General features: G+C 38.3%; 1 protein-coding gene across 1 annotated transcript in view; it reads left to right on the top strand.

Moving 5' to 3' along the window:
• Positions 1 to 24,350, top strand: part of Kpna4 (karyopherin subunit alpha 4) — a 64,910-nt gene that overhangs the window by 23,824 nt on the left and 16,736 nt on the right. The window contains exons 2-12 of the mRNA XM_052730630.1: positions 5,987 to 6,031; positions 7,170 to 7,259; positions 7,373 to 7,402; positions 7,495 to 7,547; positions 11,757 to 11,852; positions 12,656 to 12,741; positions 14,036 to 14,122; positions 16,139 to 16,308; positions 16,394 to 16,438; positions 20,027 to 20,158; positions 24,107 to 24,235. Of these exons, the coding sequence (XP_052586590.1) occupies positions 5,987 to 6,031; positions 7,170 to 7,259; positions 7,373 to 7,402; positions 7,495 to 7,547; positions 11,757 to 11,852; positions 12,656 to 12,741; positions 14,036 to 14,122; positions 16,139 to 16,308; positions 16,394 to 16,438; positions 20,027 to 20,158; positions 24,107 to 24,235 (963 nt within the window). The remainder of the gene's footprint in view (positions 1 to 5,986; positions 6,032 to 7,169; positions 7,260 to 7,372; positions 7,403 to 7,494; positions 7,548 to 11,756; positions 11,853 to 12,655; positions 12,742 to 14,035; positions 14,123 to 16,138; positions 16,309 to 16,393; positions 16,439 to 20,026; positions 20,159 to 24,106; positions 24,236 to 24,350) is intronic.

The raw sequence follows: 24,350 nt of genomic DNA, 5'->3' as shown, positions 1-24,350 counted from the left end.
AATTTCTCAAAGATAGTGTTTATTGGTAGAGATAATAAAGTTCTAATTAGTACATACTACGAGTGATGAGCATCAGATTGGAGTTTCTTCTCTCAGTGTAAGTGAAAAGATACATGGAACTTGAGTAAGTAATGACCTTATTCAGTACAGGAGCAAGTTATTAAACCAGTAAGGGAACTAGTTCTACATACCATCCTTTGAAATAATCCATATATAATTATAGGCATCAGAATCTTAGTCTGCCACTGCTACATCCTCCGCTCTTGATTTACCAGACTAATTGGGCTAAATAGCTTGCACCTACCAGGTATTCTAGGTTGTGGTACTTACTTGGGCTAAAATCTGCAATTAAAACAAAGTATACTTTTTATAAAATTGATGGGACTCTTGGCTTACCCGTCCATTCTTTACTTCTGACCTTCTTTCACAGATCCTGCAAATAACACCTTTTAAAAACTAGTGTATATATATTAATTGTAAGAGCAATAGACTTCATTCATTTCCATAATGTATACACATACTTTGATTGGATTTGCTGTTATCCTTTCTTGTCTTTCTTCTCCCTCCCTTTGCTCTTCCACACCCCCTCATGGTATACCATTTTGAATTTCATGTCCCTTTCTCTCTGTCCTAAATTCCACAGATGAAAAATAAACATGTAATGGTTGTCATTGTGAGATTGGCTTATTTCATGTAATATAATCTCTAGTTCCACTCATTTTCCTGCAGACAATATGATTTCATTCTTCTTTGGCTGAATCAAACTCTGTTGACTATGTATATACCATATTGACTTTCTACAACATTCATCTGTTGACGATACTGAAGCTGATTCTGTGACTTGGCATTGGTAAAAGTGCAGCAGTAAACATAGGTATGCAGGTATTCATAGTAAGCTGACTTCGATTCTTGTGGGTATATACCTACAAACAGTATAGCTTGAGTATATAACAAATGTGTTCATTTTTTTTTAAAACCTCCATACTGATTTACATAGTGACAGTTTTGTTTTTTTAATGTTTTCTCTTTTAAAATTTTATTTTTATTTGCATTAGCATTTTGCCTGCATGTATGTGTGTGTGAGGGTGCCAGATATCCTGGAACTGGAGTCACAGACATTTGTGAACTGCCGTGTGGGTGCTGGGAATTGAACCTGGGTCCTCTGGAGGAGCAGCCAGTGCTCTTAACCACTGAACCATCTCTCCAGTCTCCTCCATAGTGACAGCTAATTAACATTCTCACCAACAACGTATTAAGTGTTCTATTTGCCATGTATCCTAATCAACATTTGTTGTTTTGGTTTTCTTGCTGATAGCCATTGTGTCTAGAATGAGATGGAATTCCAATGTAACTTTAATTTCTATAACTTTGCATTTCCCTGGTAGTTAAGGATGTTGAAGTTATTTATTATCTATGTGTATTTGAGACAGGGTCTCTTTGTGTGACCCACATAGTCTTGAATTGAACTGGAAATTGTGCTGGGAATTGAACCTTAGTCCTCTGCAAGAGCAGCCAGTGCTCTTAGCCACTGAGCCATTTCTCCAGCCCCCAGATCAATTTCCTACGAGTTTGAAGCCAGCCTGGTTCCAACATAACGAGCCAAGATTACACAGTGAGAGACTGTCTCAACATTATTTCTGTCATAAGAGTACAACCTTCTTTTTCAAAACTTTTATTCCATCGTGTGTGTGCACATATACACCCGTACATACATACATAACACTTCACTTGTGTTAGAGGACAGCTTGTAGGAGTTGATCTTCCTTTCCATGATGTGGGTCTCAGGAGTCAAACTCAAGCCTTTAGGCTTTATGGTAAATGATTTTATCCACTGAGCCATCTCTCTCTTCTTGAGGGTGTGAATATACTGTGCATCTGGTCCATCTTTGTATATAGCATATGTACTTAGCATATAGGTGGTTAATAAGATTTTCATAGATCCCAATCTGTGTTGTTGGGCATTGTCTTGTTTTTAAGATTAGAGTCTTTTTTGTAGCCTATGCTGGCCTCAACGCACAGGCCTTCCTGTCTTGATTCTAGACTACTGGTGTTACAGCTGTGTGCCACCAGGCTTTACATTTTTTAAATGCTTTTTCTCTAATGAGATAATTTTTAATTAATCTAAGTCTTGATTTTGTCCAAGAAAATTTTAAATACCAAAATTCTTAAAATATGTTATACCATGAATTAATTTTAGAGTTTCAGAGATTTCTTTTTGCTTTAATTTTAAGATTTTGGAACTGTATGACAAATTTGAAAATTACGGGTTTTAAAATTCTGTGCTAAAGGCCGGGTGGTGGTGGCGCATGCCTTTAATCCCAGCACTCGGGAGGCAGAGGCTGGTGGATCTTTGTGAGTTCGAGGCCAGCCTGGTCTACAGAGTGAGATCCAGGAAAGGTGCAAAGCTTTATCTGCAACCTCCTCACTTTATATTCCTCTCCCCTCCCCCATTTATACCCTTTATCCTTTGCGTATCTGTGGCTTATAAATAAACTTTTGGCCAGTTTGGCAACTTTTGGGAATTCTAATTGACAGTACTGTTTAGTGCAGTGTGAATTTTGTGAATTCACAACCATTGAATCTACATGTAATATGCAAAGCCTGATTTCTAAGATGGGGGAGACTGAGATCTAAGAAGCCTTATGTGCACCTTTCATAGGACCTCAAGAATAAAAGTCCTTGATCTGAGATGGCTCTACTTTGGAAAGAGAAGTTTAAAAACTCTTACCCTATAGTAAAGTCTCTGTCAAATCTCTTCCTTTGCAAATAATTTCTACAGGTAACAATAGCTCCAGTCGTATGTTGTTGTTGCCTTGTTAAATTGGGTCAATAGGAGACAGAGCCCGCCAGCACCCGATTGGACCAAGAGAGCCTTTGTCCAGTGACTGATGGAGGCAGATGCTGAGATCCACTGCCAGGCGCCAGGCTGAGCTCCGGGAATCCAATCTATGAGAGAGAGGAGGGATTCTGCAGGCGGGGGACGTCGCGATCATGATGGGAAGACGCTCAGAGATGACCGGCCACACTAGTGGAAGCCCATGAACTGTAGACTAGTGACGGTGGAGCCCCCATGGGACTGGACTAGGCCATCTGGATATGGAAGACGGTTGTTTGGCTTGAACTGTTTGGGGGGCACCCAGGCAGGGGGATCGGGATCCGTCCCTGATGCATGGGCAGGCTTTTGGGAGCCCTGTGCCTGTGGTGTGACGCCTTGCGCAGCCTTGGTGCAGTGGGGAGGGGCTTGGACCTGCCTAGGCTCAGTGTGCTGGACTCTGCTGACTCCCCATGGGAGACCTTGATTTGGGGGATGTGGGATGGCTTGGGAGGGAGGGGTGAAAGGAGGGAAGAGGTGGGATCTGTGGGTGGTATGTAGAGTGAGTAGAAAATTTCTTAATAAAGAAAAATGAAAAAAAAATGGGTCAGTAAGTTCTTTATTAGTGGTTTTTGAGACAGGGTTTTGTTATATAGCCCAGGCCAGTCTTGAGTTTGAGATCTTCCTGGGTTTTTTTCTTTTTTAATTCTAAATTATTGAAACCTCCAACTTTAATAAATAGCATATATTACAGTGGAGGAAGGACTTGTATAATAGTTTGCACTAATGTGAAGAAGGTAAAGTTCAGTACACTCCTGTCTTCTTTAAGGGGCGGTGCTTACTAATGACACTTTCCCAGGGATTTAATCCCTCTGCCCCTCAGAAGTCTGTCTTAGTTACCTTAGTTGAACTTGTCTTTTAGATAACACACCTTAGAGGCACAATAGTCTGGATGGGGCATAGAGCATAGGTGTTTGTTTTGTGTTACAATAAGCACAGCTTATTGGTCAAGTTAAGTATCTCTCACCCAAAATGCATGGGCCAGAATAGCTTTACATTTTCAAAATTGAGCATATATTTAAAATAAGACCGAAGCCCAAACATGAAATTCATTTATATTTTATGTTATATATATGGTAAATGATAGTTATATAATATATCAAATAATTTTGAGCATGAAATAATTTGTGGTGTATAGTTTATCACTTGAGATATGTCAACATTCCAAATTTGGATTTTTAGAGAATTTTGGATCTCAGATTTTCATATTACTGAATATTAGCCTATAACACTTTTACTTTAATATGAGCCTTAGACTCTCAGATTGGCTTGAATTCTACTTGCAGATGTTTGGAAAATGATGTGGCTTACTGGATTCTAATCCTCTGTTTGGGGGCCTAGTTTAATATAAGCTTCAGTTTTCATATTTACGTGAATATGTAAGAACAAAAATTTCTTCAGGTTGTAATGTTTAAATGAGATACTGGATCTTAAAACTCTTAGTTCATAGTTGATTATTCATTTTGCAATATTTATTTTGTTAGCATTTTAAATTTTGTATTATTAAAGTCCTTATCTGTTCCAAAAATCAAAAGACCACAGACTAAAGTAATGTGATCAAAAATTGGGGCAAAGTTTTCTACACATATAAAATTAAGATAGCACATATAAAATTAAGATAGTTAAGAAATAGTGCTTATCCTTGTTATCTCATAGAGAGAGGATTTATATTGTAGTGGGGGGGTTACCAATAAACAAATAAAATTATATAGTAATTTAGGATGTAATACATGTTATGATGAGGAAAGGTTAGGCATGATAAAGGATAGTATATAGATAGAAATTTGGTGAATGCCTTGATAAGGAAGACTGAACACAGTAGATCGTAGGGGAAGAACATTCCCACCTGAGGACATAGCAGCAATGATAAGACTAACACAGGAAGTGTCTAAGAACTTGGATGTATTTACTTATTTAAGCTTTACTGTAAATGTTAGAAGTAGGCTGAGTAGGGGTCTGGTTGCACAGCTCTATAAATCCTAACCTCTAAGACTAAGGCAAGAAGACAACAATTTCAGAGCCTGCCCGAGGGAGTTCAAGGCCAGCCTGGCAAGAGTGTAAGACCCTGTCTTAAAATAAAAAGTAAAAAGAGGACTGGAGAGAGAACTCAGTGGTAGAGTGCTTACCTCACTATTTGAATGTAGTGTCACATGCTTTTAATACTAGCCCTCAAGCACTGGCAAGCAGGTCTTTGTGAGTTCTAGGCCAGCCTGGTCAACATAGTAAGTTCCAGGTTAGCCAAGACTATATAATGAGATCCTGTTGCAAAAATCCACCTACCAAAAAATGAGCGGGGGAACAAGGGGGAGTATAGTACCCTATCCTATTTTGTAGATGAGGAAGTTGAAGTACAGAGAGATACTAAGTCTAAAAACTGAACCCTGATCCATCTTGGGAGATACTACATACCATACATACCAGTTGTGTGTGTGTGTGTGTGTGTGTGTGTGTGTGTGTGTGTGTGTGTTTAAAAATAGTATGTCAGAAGATAACAATTTGATTTTTACCAAGTTGCCAAAGGAGTCCATACATAGTATACAAAAATTAAAGCTATGTAGATTATTGGGGTTGCTCTGATAAGAGCAGACTAGAGAGAAAAGAAGTTAGAAGAGCAAGAGAGCGAGCCAGAAGAGATGGCCCAGTGACTGAGAGCATGTGCTTACTCTTACAAAGGATTTGGCAGCTTACAACTGCCTTTAACTCAAATTCTAAGGGATCTGATGCCGTCTTCCTACCTCCTTGGGCTCCTACACACACGGTACATATATGCATTTGGGTGCTCATGCACACATGCACATAAATTAAAATATTTTTTAAAAGAAGAGCAAGAGAGATAACATATTAGGTGTTTGCATTGGTCTCAGAGAGAGAATGACAAATTGGATTGAAAGAGTTACAGAGAAGATAAGAAAAGGCAGTAAGAGTTTGAATAAGTGAATGTATGATATATGAAAACATGGCTCCAGGTTTTGTGTCTATGCAACTGGAAGGATGGATGAACCATTTATTAAGATGGAGTTGGGTGTTTGTGAAAGATCATAAAATGCAGTTTTGAGAGAAAGTTGAATGTATAGGCAGGTGGAAACTAGAAAAAGTTTTTCTTATTTTTTGTAGACTATGAGAAGACAACGAAATGAAGTTGTAGTTGAACTAAGAAAGGTAAGTATGGTTTACTATTGGTATTCTGAGAAATAATTCTAATAACAGCATAGACAAAATATTAAGAATTGTATCTTATAAAATATACAACCTGTTGTGTAATGAAATTGTATTTGTTGAATATAGTTAAGCTTTTTCAGTCTCAAGTGCTCAACATTTTTTTTTTCAAACAAATTTTTGTTTTTGTTTTTAGAAAACCATTGAAATTGGCAAGATAGGGCTGGAGAGATGGCTCAGTGGTTAAGATCACTAACTGCTCTTCCAGAGGTCCTGAGTTCAATTCCCAGCACCCACATGGTGGCTCACAACCACCTGTAATGAGATCTGGTGCCCTCTTCTGGCCTGTAAGGACACATGCAGACAGAATACTGTGTACATAATTAATAAATAAAATCTTAAAAAAAAAAAAAGAAATTGGCAAGATACAACTTGTCCACTTTCCACTAATAGATGTGAACAAGTTTAGTTTTTATAACTTTTAATGATTTATGGAAATTCTAAATCAGAGATACTGTTAAACTAAATAGTTCTGCTATTAATATAGTAGTTCTACCTTGCTAATTTGATACATACTAGTTTTGTCTTTTCAAATATTAAAGTAGACTAGAGTTGAGAATATAATTTTTGATTTGCCCCAAACATTTCAAGTAAAATTTAAAATGATCCTTGACTTTTGTTAATTTTTGCCCAATTTTGAACTGCCCAGCTTTTGCTTTGACTCTGCTTTTAGGTAATAAAGAGTCACTTTCCAGATGATCTATAAAATGGTTTAGTACTTTCGAATATGTATGTATGTATGTATGTATGTATGTATATGTATATGTATATGTATATGTATATGTATATATGTATATATATGATTCTGGCTTAAACTGTACATTAGCCATTTTAGTAAAACTATTTTGTTTTTACAGTTAGTTCACAGTTCATTAGAAATGAATAGTGTTTGTGATTTTGGACTCAAATTAGTGTTAAGTCGGTGCTTATTTCATAGTTTGATTTAATTTTTTTGCATTTGTTTTTACATTTAAAAGGCATGTCATTATTTCAGTTTGTAGACACAGGATTGCTTAACTTCTGTATGAAAATAGTTAACTGTTTTGCTTATCTGAAATTGTTTGATTTTTTTTTCTTAAAGAATAAAAGAGATGAACATCTCTTAAAGAGAAGGAATGTACCACATGAAGATATCTGTGAAGACTCTGATATAGATGGTGATTATAGAGTGGTAAGTTATGTTATTCTGGTAATCTAAAACTTCCAGTAGATTTTTTTTTTTTTAATAAACACGACATTTAAAGATGACTTTTTAACTTTGTTTTCTCTTTAACTTCTTGCCAGCAAAATACCTCTCTAGAAGCTATTGTTCAAGTAAGTTGAGTTTTATTCACCTCTCTTTGTGCTTTCTGGACTAAACTAATTACTGTGTATCCATGTAATAAATTGTTTTATTTTTTTTATAGAATGCTTCAAGTGATAACCAAGGAATTCAATTAAGTGCAGTTCAAGCTGCTAGGTGAGTTAAAAGATCAAAATTCAAGTTCTTCAGACCCCTGTTTTAGATCGCTAAGTCTTCCAGCAGTGCTTGTATTAGTTAAAACAGTGACTTGAGTTATAAGCATAATGTATCATGTATAACAAGTATACATTAAGTGTATATTGCTGCATTTACACTAGTGTTTTTCTAAGCCAGAAATGCCAAGTCATTTTCTACATTTCAGTTGTGAAACCTGTGTTGTCGTATTTTTAGGAAAAAGCCAGAAAAACTTAGTGAGGCGCTGAGGAGATAGCTCAACCTGGAGAGTGCTTGCTGTGCAAGCTCGAGGACCCAAGTTAAGTCCCCAGAACCCATGTAAAAAGCTGAACATGCAATGCTGGCCTGTACCCTAGCACTGGGAGTGGAGACTAGACCCATCCTTGGGGCTCCCCTGGCCAGGCAGCATAGCTGACTTGGTGAGGCCGGGCCAGTGAGAAACCCTGTCTCACAAAACAAGGTGGGTAGCTCCTGAAGAGCAGCTTCTGAGGTTGACCTCTGGCTTTCACTATATGTACATGCACACATACATGAACACACACATACACACATATACCCAATTTATTTTTGAGAAAGATCTTTGAATTAACTAGTATATTGAGTAAGACATGGTTGTATTATAACATAATGGTTGCTTTGTATATTTATAAATATAGAAGGATTGTTCATACAAAAATATTTAAATAAGATACTGGTCATAGTTGATAAGATTTGAAAGTGTAAAATATTTTCACAGATGTGTGCAATATCTTATCAAATGTGTGAATCTTTTATATTTTATTATATGTGCTTATGTGTATTTGCCTTAACTAAGACAAATAGGGAAAATGTAGTGCTACATTATTTTATACCATAGGCTAAAGAACTACTTAGAGTTTGCTATAAGAGAGATCACGTTTTAAAACAGTAAATTCATGTTTATAAGAAAGATGGCTAAGATGCAAATTATGGTCAAAGTATGAACTGTGGATTTCAGGGAAATCCTGAGACAATCTCAAGGCTATGTAAGAACAAACTGATTTCAAGATAATTCTAGGACTTATTATTTTCCTTTTTTTTTCACTGTGTTAACGATGTTACTGCAAAAGGAACTAGATGTAAAACTGCTGGAGCCTTGACACAAAGACAGACCTGGCACCAGGTGATTCGTACTGTTTGTAGATATTGCACTCTGTTATCAAATGAGAAAGGCGGGGTCTGGAGAGATGACTCTGTGCTGAAGAGCATTTGCTGTTCTTGCAGAAGACTTGGGTTCAATTCCCAGCTACCACAGTTCACATGCCAGCTCACAACTGTCCAGAACTCCAGTTGTAGAGAACCTGACACCTTTTGACCTCCTTGGGTACAAGGCACACATGTGACGCACAGACACACATGCAAGCATAACACTCATACATAAAATAAAATGAGTCTTTAAAAAATTCAAATAAGATAAAAGCCCTGACTTTATTTACACTTGTGCTAAGCACTGTGCTATGAATTATGGACAGTACTGTGAAAATACTATGCAGTATTCTTTTCTTGATTTTAATGGAATATTTTTATTCTTTATAGGAAAATTTCTTACATGCACACAATGTATTTTGACCATATCTACCTCTAACTTCCCTGACTTTCCTCGCAACAGATCCCCTTTCTAACTTCATATCCTCCCTTTTTAAAAAAGTTACTTTAACCTACTGAATCCAGTTAGTGCTTCCCATCCACTGGGGCTTGCTCAGCCTACCAGTTGTCACACCTCTAAAGAGAAATGACTGTCTCTCAGTAGCCATCAACTGCCAACAGCTCCTTAGCTAGAGTAAGGCCTTGTGAACTCCTCTCTGATCCATGCTAGAAAGTTTGGTCTTGTGAAGGTAACCATACCTGTTGTGAGTTCATGAGTGCTGTGGCCATGTTATGTCCCGAGGGCAGTATTTCACAGCACTGTCCTCCAGCTCTTACATATTTTCTTTACCTGCTTCCATAGTGTGCACTGATCCTGGAAGGGAGAGCGTGTTGATAGAGATGTCCCATTTGGGGCTGAACACTCTACAGTCACTTATTCTCAGTACTTTGACCAGTTAGAGGTCTCTGTATTAACCATTACAGAGATACTTTTGACCAAGTACAAATCTATGGGTGTAAACGTCAATATTTAGAAGGCAGTTTGGCAACATGATGATTAGCCAAACTACAATTGTAGGTTTACCCCTAGGACTATCACCTCCCTAACCATCGGTTTTTGACCAGGTTGACAGCGCCTGGTATGAATTCCCTTCTGTGGAACAAGACTCAGATCCAATGAGAAAGCAATTGGTTACCCTTGTTGACAGTCAGGCTACCCATCAGTATGTGCTTCTTTCCTGATGTGTCAGTCTTGTCCCATGCTGGATCCAGCACTGATTACAACCATTAATGTCTGTCCTCCCCACCCCACCCCCAATCCCCAGTGGCCTAGATTGTCCTTCCCACACTATGAAAACTAGCTAATACAGAGGAAGTTTGTGGATCAGTTCCAGATTGAACTTTTTTATGTTCTGCTAGCAAAATATAGTTTAGATTCTGGCCTGAGGGTATGTAGCTCAGTTCTCAGTAGAATGCTTCTTGCCTAGTATGTACAGATGTGATACCAAGCTCTGTGTAAAACTGGTGTATTTTCACACACCTGTAATCACAGTTCTTAGGAGGTAGAAGCAGGAAGATCAGAAATATATGATCATCCTTAGCCACATAGGAAGTTTGAATAGCCTTGGATATATGAGAACCTGTCTTTTTAAAAAATAAATAAATAAATAAAAAAGAAAGAAAAAGCAGCAGCAGCAGCAGCAGCAGCAGCAGTAGTAGTAGTAGTAAGTAGTAGTAGTAGTAGTAGTAGTAGTAGCAGCAGTAGCAGCAGTAGTAGCAGCAGCAGCAGCAGCAGCAGCAGCAGCAGCAGCAGCAGCAGCAGCAGCAGTAGTAGTAGTAGTAGTAGTAGTAGTAGTAGCAGCAGCAGCAGCAGCAATTGTTTAGAATTTATAGGGACTGCAGAGCTATTTAAAAGTAGTGGCACCCAGCAGCAAGTGTGGGACTATGCTGTACACATACTCTTAGAATTGAGAGGTGGTACAGAACCTGAAATAAATAGATGGCTAGGCATTCCTAGTGAGGAGAGGAGGAAACAAAGTGCTCAGAGATGAGATCACATTGGTCCCAGGCTGAGTCAGTTAGGTAAGGTGTGTAGCCCCACCTTATGGAGCAGGTGAAAAGTAAGACAAGGAGTTTTCTATTCATAAGGTAGTAGATGGATAACTGTCCCTTCCAGAGAGTGATGCTCTGACTAGACTTTATTTAACCTTGTCTTTATATAGTTGTACAGCAGAGTCCAGTAAGGAGAAGATTTATGTTATTAGTGGTGTTGGGCTTTCGTGATATTTAATATGTATAGAGTGGGATGAATTGAACACTGTGGTCACTTTAAACATGCCACCCTTTGGACTCTTATTCTTTGTATGGCCTGGGATACATAATTTTGGATATTTTAAAAACCTATTAATTCCTTTCTTAGTGAAGTAAATGATATGTTGTAGTTTGTCTGCCTTTTTCTCTGAGCTTAAAATTGACTCTGAACATAGCACATATAAAAACCTCTAGTTGTGCACACCTTTAATCTCAGCACTCAGGAGGCAGAAGCCAGGACTACATAGTAAGAACCTGTCAGTTTTTTGTTTGTTTGTTTTTCAAAGAAATTTAGTTACCTTTTTAGTTGCCATATTCAGAACTGTGGTGAGGGAATAGTATTATATTAATAAAAATGGCAAAATATCTATCATATTTTTCTAATTATTGGCCCTACTTATAAATTTAACTTATTAACAGTCTTTTCATGATTAGAGAAAATATTGCATTATATGAAGTATAAGAAGTTACTTTCGCCGGGCGGTGGTGGCGCACGCCTTTAATCCCAGCACTCGGGAGGCAGAGCCAGGCGGATCTCTGTGAGTTCGAGGCCAGCCTGGTCTCCATAAGCGAGTACCAGGAAAGGCGCAAAGCTACACAGAGAAACCCTGTCTCGAAAAACCAAAAAAAAAAAAAAAAAAAAAAAAGAAGTTACTTTCAAAGTGTATAATTATGCCATCTCTTCAGATTTACAACAATAACTATATCCAATGTAAATTTGAATTTAATTGTAATAATATATGACATTAAGTTTTACAAGAGGTGTCTATCTTGCAGGAAGCTTTTGTCCAGTGATCGAAATCCACCAATTGATGACTTAATAAAATCTGGAATATTGCCTATTTTAGTTCATTGTCTTGAAAGAGATGACAAGTAAGTATATAAATATTATCTTAAATTAGAATATGTTCTTTGGAAAGGGTAGATTTGCTAGTTTAATCTTTAAAGGAAAATGACCCAAGAGGTAGAGGCAGGAAGGTCAGAAGTTCAAAGTCATGCTTGGCTATACATAATGAGTTCAGGGACTATCTGGACTAGAGACCCTGTCTCAGAAACAAAAACCAAGCATGAGGATACATGCTTGTAATCTGAGAACTCTGGAAGTTGCATTTCAAGGCCAGCCTGCGCTTTGTAGAGAGAGCTTTTCTTTTTAAAAAGAAAGAAGCCGGGCGGTGGTGGCGCACGCCTTAGGCAGAGCCAGGCGGATCTCTGTGAGTTCGAGGCCAGCCTGGACTACCAAGTGAGTTGCAGGAAAGGCGCAAAGCTACACAGCGAAACCCTGCCTCGAAAAAACCAAAAAAAAAAAAAAAAAAAGTAAAAAAGAAAGAAAGGTTATGGGATAGAATTGAAATTTAAAATCAAGGTAAGAACCAAAAACAAATTTGAGAATGATTTTTAATTTGTGAACTTTGAAAATTGGCAAAATGAGTACTTGAAAACTGAGGAATAATGTGAAAGTAAGTGTCTATTTTAATAAAGATATAACTAAAAATACTAAGAAGGGCATTTGGGGGACATGTATGAACTTCATAATGAAATGATTGGGTTGTTATGTTTTTAAGGATAGATGGATAAATAAACTTTTGAACAACATTTTAAATAGTAGAGGGAGTAAATGGTTGGCAGACATTTAGGTGAAGTGAAATGTATGGTTCAAATCTCTTGTTCTTTGGTAGTCCTTCTTTACAGTTTGAAGCTGCATGGGCTTTGACAAACATTGCATCTGGAACGTCTGAACAGACGCAAGCAGTGGTTCAGTCCAGTAAGTTGTTAATTAACAAAATTGTAACCCCCCCCCCCCCATTGGTAAAAAATAAACTGTAATGGCCAGGCATAGTGGCACATGCTTTTATTTTTTTTTTTAATTTTTTTTTTATTTATTTTTTTTTTTTTTTTGGTTTTTCAAGACAGGGTTTCTCTGTGTAGCTTTGCGCCTTTCCTGGAACTCACTTGGTAGTCCAGGCTGGCCTCGAACTCACAGAGATCCGCCTGGCTCTGCCTCCCGAGTGCTGGGATTAAAGGCGTGCGCCACCACCGCCCTGTGGCACATGCTTTTAATCCCAAGGCTTGAGAGGCTGATGTAGAAGGATCATGAGTTTGAGGCCTCATCTTATAAATAAATAAATCTATAGATCCTCCTAAAAGATATAACTATATTATAGAATAGTATCTACCCATAAGACATTTTGCTTGCAGGTATGCCTCTGTGAGGGCATTGGATCCTCTGGAGCAGGAATTAGACAGTTGTGAGCTGCCATGTGGGTGCTGGGAATTGAACCTGGGTCCTCTGGAATAGCAGCCAGTATGATCTTAACCACTGAGCCATCTCTCCCGCCCCTCTTTCACTCTTTTACTTCTTTTATATAGTTCTTAATGACTAGGAAGAGACTGAGTTGTTTTTTATTTTGTTTTGTTTTGTTAAAACAGGGTCTCATGTAGCCCAGGCTGGGCTCAAACTCATTATGCAGGTAGGCTAGCCTTGAACTGCTAATCTTCCTGCTTCCATGTAAGTGCTAGGATTACAGGTGTTTTCTACGATTCCCAGTAAGAAAAAGACTTTGGATTTGTTTACCATTGATATCTTGTATAGTATCTAAAAAAATAGGTAAATGAGCTATTTTTTATTATGAGCATGATTGATCTACACACATACATAAATTATGTAGTGTTCTTCAGAGTTCTGTGTAAAGGCAAGAAGAGTCAGTGCATGTTAGTCTGCTCAGGTATGTGGAGAGCTGTTTCTGTGTTTGCTCTCCACTTAGCAACAGAATTACCCTCTGATTGAGAAGGTGCTCTGAGAATCACTGGCCTAATGACTCCGATAGTCTTCATTTCAATGTCCCTATCCAAAGGTGATTTAAGCAAGGCAGGAGAGATGGTTCAGCAGGGAAAGCCCTTGCTGCCAAGCCTTATGACCTGAGCTTACTCCTGGACGAAGATGGTAGATAGTGTTGGTAGTTTGTATTATGTTGTATTGTTGGGGGTCTCAGTCAAAAAACAATTGAAGGGGCTTGTATTATCTTCCTCTTTAATCGTTACATATTTTCTTCTTTCAGATGCTGTGCCACTATTCCTGAGGCTTCTGCATTCACCGCATCAGAATGTCTGTGAGCAAGCAGTGTGGGCATTGGGAAATATCATAGGTTTGTATAGAAGTTAGAGTGCTAATCCAATAAGTGGATAAACCACATACTAGCCAATCGAAATGACTGCTAGTGGTTGAAAATAACAATAAACAATAAACAGGAGCAGCATGTTTGTTGCTTAAGTTACCATGATATCTTTTTGTTGGTAGTCAACTCTTACTTAAGGAATTAACAGAGGGTATTGTTGAACATTCTAAGTTCAACAATTCACTACCTTTGCACTTATAAAAATAGCTGTAGGGAGAATAATTGACACAAACTCAGTGTTTCAAGCATTTGTTTTTAGTTAGAGGCTTTGGGAGCGGTTGAGATGGGCTTTCTTTTTATAGCCCTGGCTGTCCTGGAACTCACTCTGTAGACCAGCTGACCTCGAACTCACAGAGATGCACCTGCTTCTGCCTCCTGAGTGCTGGGATTAAAGGCATTTAATACCACAGCCCAGCAGTAGAGGCATTTTTCCATTTGTTAATGGTAATCTAGCTGACCTGGAACTCTTGATCCTCCTACCTCAGCTGGAGCACATACACACATCCCCAAGTGCTGGGATTGCAGCCCTATACCACCATGTCTGTTTACTGGAGAATATAGTAACACAGACTTTGAAATTCAAAGAACTCAGGAAGTTGAGGCAGGAGAATTGCTGAGAGTTCAAGGCTAGCCTATACTACATAGCAAGACCCTGTCTGAAAAAAATCAGAGACCCAATAATAGGAAAATTCTGAGATCTGAGTTACAGTCTGTTCTGCTGTAACTCAAGAGACCTCAGCTATGGAGGATGGGGCTAGAAAATCCCTTTTTAGTGCTCTCATTACTTGGATAAAGGGAGATTCTGGAGATTGTTTTAAATGATGACATTTCACTTATTCTGTGTGTATGCATGCTTGTATGTGTAGTGCAGCGTATATTTTCCAGGCTGACCTTGAACTCATCATATAGCCCTGATTGCATTGAACTCAGAGCAGTTTTCCTGCTTAGCCTCTTGAATTCTAAGGTTCTGGGTATGTGCCACCACAGTTGGTTGCATTAAGTCTTTAGTATATGTCCCTTCTAGGTCTGACGTGAGATGTTATGATTGGGAGTTTTGTGGGCAGCTTGCTCTGTAAACTTACTAGTTCAGAGTACACTACCTTTAAAAAGGATGGTGCACATCCAGGTGCCTCCCCCATTTGCTCTCCATTTTCCTGATGTTGTGACCTTTAATACAGTTGTTCCTCATGTTGTGATGACACTCACCATAAAATTACTCCGTTGCTACTTCACAACTGTGATTTTGCTACTGTTATGAATTGTAATGTAAAGACCTGATATGCAGGATAGCTGACAGCGACCCCCAAAGGGTTGAGACCCACAGGTTGAGAACTGCTGTATTAAAGGAACATCATAATATTTGGGGTTTTGTTTTTAATTCTAGTTACATTTTAGAATTAATTCAAATACATCACCAGATATTATATGCAAGCAAGCTTTTACTTGTGGATTGTTTAGTTTTGCTTTAATATTAGGTCTCCACTTTGAACTCCTTACATTGCTAAAGCTAGCCTTGACTCCATTCTTCTGATTTCACCTCCAAAATACTGGAATTACAGACTTGTGCCTCCACACTAGACTTTAATATTGGATCATAACTATGAATTCTGCAACATTTTCTCAATAGTTATTTTGACATATCTTATGTTAATTTGAAAGTTTGTTAAACTGAGTCGTTGAGGTAAGGGTAACAAATGTCTGCTTTAGGTATATAAAAGAGTTCCTGGGCCGCCACACTTGAGGGCATAAATGCATCCTGTGAGCGAGCAGCTTATAAAGGCACAGATTCAAGTAATATGAGCTTGTATCTTACATTGTTTCTCTTGGCTCAAAGACCTAGAGTACCTATTTGTTAAATTCCTAAAACTTTATATAAAACTAAAGAGATCTTATTAAAATATTAGAAGCCGTAATTTGTACCCAATGCTTTATGTTTTCTGAAAAGGCTTACTGTTGATTGATCTTATTAAATTAATCCTTCTACAGGTGATGGGCCTCAGTGTAGAGATTATGTGATAAGTCTTGGAGTTGTAAAACCTCTGCTTTCATTCATAAGTCCGTCTATTCCTATAACATTCTTAAGAAATGTTACCTGGGTTATGGTCAATTTATGTCGCCACAAAGATCCACCACCACCAATGGAAACGATTCAGGAGGTAAACAAAAGAAAAATACTTAGATACCATTATATGTATTTTTTAATCTGTGTATGTTTTGAAGTGTTCATATTTCTCTTCTCAGATTCTTCCAGCTCTTTGTGTATTAATTCATCACACAGACGTAAATGTGAGTACATTCTTTGTGTATTTATATATGTATGTGTGTATACATATGTATTGGATTCCCTCTGTGATACAGGAGAAAATGAAAGCAATGTGTACTTGTATTCTCATAATTTACCATTTCAAGAATTGAGATAGTTATGTTATATTGACATTTGCTCTGGTTCCTCTATCACAAACTGTAGCTTCAGTGAAGAATCAAGCCTGTCATAAAGATGCACTTAGTCACCTCCCCTCACTATCATGATTGATTAGTAATGACCTTTATGGTTACCATATCTGGCAGCCTGGCTTTTGAGAGTATATACACATGGTGGTGTTTTTGTATTTTGAAGCATAAATTAATATTTAGCTTAAAGATAATAATTCGTATTTATGTACATACACCAAACTATGAAAACTTGTTGCTGTTCAGTTCCATTTTTCAGTCTTATCTCTCCAGTTACATCAGAGTCCTTTGATTAAATTTAAATTTCAGTGTTCTGCTTTTCAAAGATTTGCAGTAACATTTGTAATTATTAGAATATAAATAACTTGTTTTTCTTTCCACTTGTTTACCACCTCTGGATGAGATTGTACCTGTTTTTTACTTTTAGTGGGTCTTGAATATTCATTTCTCATTTGAATTATTATTTTTAGGTCTATCTTTCACAAATACTTTATCATTTACTAAATAATATTTACTATATATATAACCTTCTTAAGTTAGAACTAGTCATTCTTAAGTCAGAACAAAGAAATAAGAGAAACTTATCTTACAATATAAAGTTTGTCAGATACAAATATGTATTCTAGTTTGATTTGAAGTAGAATTTGGATCTAGGTACATCAATGATTTGTTTAACATTGGGCCTACAAACAATGTATACAGTCTTTATAGATTCTCGTCAAGACCGAATAACTTACATTTGTTTTGCCTTTGTCAACAAATTTTAGCCTATGATGAAAACTCCAGAGGATCCTGATATATTTGCAGATTGTGATGTAATTGTTGTACATGTGTTGATACCACTTTATGTAAATTCTTTCATTTTGTGTTGTGTTTTGTTTTACTTATTGGGACAGGGTCTCACTATATGGCCCAGGCTGGCCTCTCTCAAAATCCTTTTATCTTAAGCTCCCATGTGCAACACCATCTCTTGCTGTTTGGAAAAAAACAAAAAAAGTGTGTGTGTGTGTGTGTGTGTGTGTGTGTGTGTGTGTGTGTGTGTGTGTTTAGAACTTTCTTGAATGCACTCCTCCTTCCCCCTTGCTCATTGTGAAACTGAGGGTGTTCTTGCACTCCTCTTCTTCCTTCTTTATTTCCTCAGAGCTTGGTTGTAGGCATGCACTACCATACCCATCGTCATTAGTAGAAGTTAATCACAAAGCCCCTCCCATAGTTATAGCTACATGAAATATGTATTTCTAAGGCATTAGCTTTTTTACATATTTATTGCCTTGATCTTAATCTGTGGGGAACCTTCTATATAAGATATTGCCTGTAGTGTTTTTGTTGGTGGTGGTGTTTGTTTGCTTTGTAGCATTGAGGGTTGAACCTGGGACCTTACAATTACTAGACAAATACTTAACCACTATGCTATATTTATCCCTAGCCCTCTTTTTACTTTTTATTTTGAGACCCGATCTCCTGTGGTGTCTTAGGTTGGCTTTGAACTCAAGTGTGTAGCCCAGGCCAGCCTTGAACTTGTGATCTTCATGTCTCAGCCTCTGAAATAGATGAGATTACAAGCTTGTGGCCCAGCTTACCCTCATTGTTTGTTTTGTTACTAGCATTTATCAGTTATATATATATTAATGGATTTATTGTGCCATGTTTATACTTGTACATATTGTATTTTGATATTCATATTCTCTGTGTCTTTCTTACACACACACACACACACACACACACACACACACACACACACACACACACACACACACACACACCCTCTTTTGTCCTGGTCATACCCTTCCTGTTTAGAATTTGATGCCCTTCAACCTTCGTGTCTTTAGTGTGTATGTGTGTGACCCAGTGAACTTCACTAGGGTTGCTAACTGGAGGAGCATGCATGAGGGAGTGTTTACAGGAGTTGAAACGTCTTTCTAGTGTACCACTGAAGAAAATGTCTCTCCTTCTCCCCATTAACCCTTAACTGCTCAAGGGGGATTTATGTGTCCCATGAGTCCCTCTCCCTTCCATAACAGGGTATTGGCAGGCCCAATATTATGCAGATGATCTTGACATGTCATGCCAAGAAATTAGAGTTATAAACCTTCCCTTCCGCTTCTTCAGTAATGTTTCCTGACCTATGAAGAAGGTAATATAGATGCCCATTAATAGCTGAACATTTATTCTCAGGATTTTAACCAGTTCTGAATCTATGCAGTCATTACTAATCAATGCAAAAAGGTACTTCTTTGGCCAAAGCTGATAGTAGCACTGTTACTTACTATGGATATAAACAGTTATTTAGCAAGCAGTTTGACAGGCATATCACACCCATTTAGCAAAGCAACAGCAATAAATTTCCTACCCCAGGACCTGTAATATCCTCAACCACAGGCATATTACCAGATTTATAGTGCCAGATATTAATTCCCTCCTGTGAAGCAGATATCAAATCCAATCAGAAAGCAGTTTGTTGTACCCATAACAGACCCTGCCACTATTGTACCAGTGGGCTCCTCTGTCTTGACTGGTCAGTGTTGATGCTAACAGAATTCAAAGCTGAGTAAAACTGTTGATAACAGTTCTCCCACAGCAGCCTGTGTAGACCTGGTGTTACTCTGTTGAGAGAGGAGAAAGCTTGCATCCCAATTCCTTCTCTGTTTTTTACAACCAAGGCATGTGGTCTCTTCAGTAATAGGGTCTTACTATCTAATTCTTGTGGACAAACCACAGCAGTAAAACTGCCTGAGTTGTTTTGTGAGGAGATAAAATTATTAGAATACTAGTACCCAGGCAGTAATAGTAGTATGCATACCTGCATGGAACTAACATTATTAGAGAATTTCTTAAATATATTTGACCTGTCCTAAGTATTATAAACCACTGTGCATGTTGGATGGGTGTGTGTGTATATTTGTTTCTAACTATATATATTACCTACAATGTCCTTGGACCTATCATATTGCATTGTGAACATCTGACAAAAAATGTTGAGTGTTTCATATTTGTTGTTGTTGTTGGTTGGTTTGTTGATTTTCTATTTAATGTGTTATGTAGTTTGCATGTGTATTTTGCTGAAATAAGATTAGATACTGATCTGAGATTAGAACCATAATTAATTTATACATCCAAAATATAGTGAAAGATACAGAATAGAGATTGATGTTCTAGTGAGTTGAAGCAAGATGAGAAAGATTTCAGATTGATTGTATGGTTAAGAATTATTAAAATGGCCAAATGGTGACACATACCTTTAATCCCAGCACTTGGGAGACAGCGGCAGGTAGGTCTCTTAAGTTTGAGGCCAGCCTGGTCTACAGAGCAAGTTCCAGGACAGTTAGAGCTATATAGAGAAACCCTGTCTTGAAACCCTACCCCCAAAAGAAAAGAATTATTGAGAAAATATTTGAAGATTTGAACTTTTATTTTACTTATTAGATATTGGTAGATACTGTCTGGGCCCTCTCCTACCTTACGGATGCTGGCAATGAACAGATACAGATGGTAATAGACTCCGGAATAGTTCCTCATTTGGTTCCTCTACTCAGCCACCAGGAGGTTAAAGTTCAAGTAAGTTCATTTTGATTAAGAGGGGTTTTCTCACCACTAATTGATTTAAGCATGACATCCAAAGATTAACAATTTCAAAATGTAAGGCATATTTTTCACCCAACAATGTAATGTATCTTTGATGTGGAAAGGTGAGTTATTTTACCCTAATTTTAAAGTAGAAAAAATGAGATAACAACACTCCAGTTCATTAAGAACCTTCCTTACCCTGCCAAACAGGAAGACTCTATTGTGAAGAGCTGTTTTCTAATATAGTGAAGCATGTTTTAGTGTAGCGCCTTGGGTGGCATCTGAAACCATTCTTGTTTGCTTTTTCCACCCTTCTCTGTCCCCTGCTTTTTATACACACACACACACACACACACACACACACACACACACACACTCTGAAAGCATCCATTTTTACTCATCTGACAAGTTTGGTTAACACTGATGTACTGATTCTGAGATAAAGGATTTGAACTGCAATGTGTGGTTTAAGGACTTCCTGGTTATCTCTGTTTTCTTGTTTTGTTATTTTGAAGTTCTTTCACATACTCTTTATCTCAGGGAGCCTCCATCTATGACAAGCGGGGAAAATTAGAGCTAGAGCTGAAGCTATAGCTCAGATGTCCAGCGCTTGCTCACTTGTGCCGAGTCCAGCCTCTGTATCCCCCCACACACACGCACAGAGTGACGTCCCATTGCAGTTCAGCCTCTGTACCACACACACACACACACACACACACACACACACACACACACACACACACACACACACACACGCACACACGCACACAGTGATGTCCCATTGCAGTCCAGCCTCTGTACCACACACACACACACACACACACACACACACACAGAGTGACGTCCCATTGCAGTGGTCAAGGAGGTAAAGCAAGCCCCCACCACCTTTCTAAGGTAAATAGTGAGTTTTAATCCTATAATGGCCTAGAATCTACAGTGCAATTAGATAAGGAAAGCTGTTCGACTAAGTTCCTTTTTCTTGCCCTTAGCTGGACATTGGAATCAACCATGAGGCTTAAAGAAAAAATTTTTTTTCTTTTTGAAAATTTCCCTTCCTTAGCGCCTAGAAATTGAGTAAAACCATTCTATTTCCTACAAACTTAAGCTGGCTCTTGAAGTGGTACTGGTATGTATTAACAATGGAGATCCACTGACTTAAAATCAAAAAGTGCTTGAAAGATGGCTCACTGGGTAAGGTGCAGGCATGAGGACCTGAGTTCAGATCCTCAGCACTCAGAGGAATGCTGATGGGGCCGTTTGTCCTGTAATCCCAGCACTGGAGAGGTGGGGGAAGATCTTGTAGCCAGGGAGCTCCAGGTTCAGTGAGAGACTTTGGCTAAAAAGGGGGTGGGGGGGAGTGGCAAGCAGTAGAGGAAAACACCTAACATTGATCTCTCAAGCTTGTGGACATGCATCCACAAACTAAATAAAAATAAGAAGGGTTTCTTTTTCAAATTGAAACACTGTTTTAAAAAAAGATTTGTCCAACAGTAATTTTTTTTAAAGAAATGTGTGTTTATTATAAATATCTTTTGGGTGTGTGTGTGTTTAGAGACAGGGTTTCTCTGTGTAGCTTTTGGAGCCTATCCTGGACCTATCTGTAGACAGGGTTGGCCTTGAACTCACAGAGAGATCCGCCTGCCTCTGCCTCCCAGGTGCTGGGATTAAAGGCGTGCGCCACCGCCTGGCACATGTATTATTATTAAATTTGCATCTGTGTGTGTGTTTTGTACACGTGTGTGTGTGTGCAGCAAGTCTGCACCCAGAAGCCAGAGGGACATTGGGTGTCCTGTCTCCATCCCCACTGTACTAGGGTTACAGGTGAACACATGAACTCAACTGGCTTTTTAACAAGGTTTCTGGGGATTTGATTTAGCAAGAGTTCTCACCTACTGAGCCATCACCCAACCCCAAATTTACATTAGGTAATTTTGTTGGTTTTTTATTTTTACTTCACACTCGGCACAGTCCTGTGATTCCCAGCACTTTCAAGGAGGAGGTAGTAGGAAGACCACACAGCTAGCCTTGGCTACATGAAACCCTGCACTTACGTATACACACACACACACACACACACACACACACACACACACACACACACACACACACACCCAAAAAAAAAAATCAAGCAGAGTACTTCTTTAGTTTTAATACTGGCTTTAGAATTGTGGCTTGAGAGTAGAGGGCTTGGAGTTTTCTTTTAGTAAGTCCTTAGAGAAAGTTAATGTCTTATACTTTATCAGATAACTAACAGATATTTTTTTAAGCTTTTCAACTTTCATGTCATAATTCTTTTTCTTTCTTTCTTTCTTTTTTGGTTTTTCGAGACAGGGTTTCTCTGTGTAGGTTTGTGCCTTTCCTGGAATTCACTCTGTAGCCCAGGCTGGCCTTGAACTCACAGAGATCCGCCTCCAGAGAGCTGGGATTAAAGGCGTGCGCCACTACTGCCTGGCTCTCATGTCATAATTCTTGAAAACAAGATAGTGTGGCCAGTTCCCATGTGGACTTCATCTATATCCCTACTCCCCCTAAAATTTCGACATAATCTCATGTAGCATATTGTTTTGTCTATCTTATAACATCTTCAAAAATTAAGACATTTTAAAAACAGGGCTGGGGAGACAGCTCAGCAGCTGAGAGCACTAGCTGCTCTTCCAGAGGACCCAGGTTTAGTTCTGAGCACTTGTGTGGCAGCTCACAATCATTTGTAGCTCCAGTTCCAGAGGATCCTACACCTTCTTCTGACCTCCTCAGATACCCGGCATATGTATGGTACACAGACCTACATGCAAGCAAAACACCACACCCATTATAAAAACAAATGAACAAAAAATGAATAAGAGATTTGCAGTTTTCCAAGGAAGACATACAAATGGTCGGTGAGCGCCTAAAAAAAAAATGTTCAAAAACATTAGTCATTAAAGAAATGGGAGTTGAATTGGAAAGTCATTCACATTCAGAAGCAACAGTGCCGAAAAGGGGGTTACACGCTGATGACAGCACTGGAGTGGGGTGTCCTTAAAAGTGAGTGCGGAGTGCATTGTGACCTAACGTTTCTACTGTCCTGGGTGTCCGTCCACAGAACCTTGAATACAGTGTGTTAGAGCATTATTCATGATAACCCCAAAATGGAAGTCATCTGTTGCTAACCACATAGCAGATTATTATTTGGCCACAAAAAGGAATAAGTATCACTGGGTGCCATGACATGAACTTGTTTCTGTTTATATGAAATGTGCAGAATAAACAGATTAGTAGACACAGGGATGGTGGTGGCCAGGGACTGGGGATTGAAGACAATGTTAATGACAGTTAATAGATGCATGTGTTATATAAAAATGTTTGTAATTTAGCCGGGCGGTGGTGGCGCACGCCTTTAATCCCAGCACTCGGGAGGCAGAGGCAGGCGGATCTCTGTGAGTTCGAGGCCAGCCTGGTCTACAGCGCGAGATCCAGGAAAGGCGCAAAGCTACACAGAGAAACCCTGTCTCGAAAAACCAAAAAAAAAAAAAAAATGTTTGTAATTTGATGTTAATATTGGTTGTGCACCTTGGAACACTCTAGTAAGTACTAAATTGCCTGTTCTTGAAAGAATAAGTTTGTATGTTTAAACAGATCAATCATTTATCTTATAGGGAGAAAAATTAACAGAAAATGAAAATTACTTATTTTCTTTATAGTAGTTATTACTATCTAAAATTGCCCTTTTATTGATATCAATTCTCTTGAAACAACTTAAGCTACAAAAGGCCTGGGATTTATATATTTCATATTTCCACTGTTGTTCCTAGATCATTACTTGACATAGAATAAGTGTTCAAAAGGGATAGGTTAGTTGCAGTAAAAGATTTGCATGAGGAACGAATCTGTCTCAAGTTGCTTGCCACTGGTTGATAAGAGTACTTAACATTGAACATCTCCTTGAATCTTCCGTTTCAGACTGCTGCACTTCGAGCTGTGGGCAACATTGTCACTGGAACTGATGAGCAAACACAAGTAGTTTTAAACTGTGATGCTCTTTCACACTTCCCAGCACTCCTCACTCATCCCAAAGAGAAAATCAATAAAGTGAGTCTTTCAAAAAATTTGAATAAAATGGTAGTTGTTGTTTGTGGGATTAGGTCTAAGGAATGTCTTTATAAGTTGACTTTTAGTATATGCTGTTAAAGGCTTCAAGAGAAAA

The sequence above is a fragment of the Peromyscus californicus genome, unplaced genomic scaffold (assembly GCF_007827085.1).
Source record: "Peromyscus californicus insignis strain IS unplaced genomic scaffold, ASM782708v3 Scaffold_9__1_contigs__length_137607984, whole genome shotgun sequence".
Classification (NCBI taxonomy): domain Eukaryota; kingdom Metazoa; phylum Chordata; class Mammalia; order Rodentia; family Cricetidae; genus Peromyscus; species Peromyscus californicus.
The sequence above is the reverse complement of the archived record's forward strand: the minus strand, read 5'-3'. Positions and strand labels throughout refer to the sequence as shown.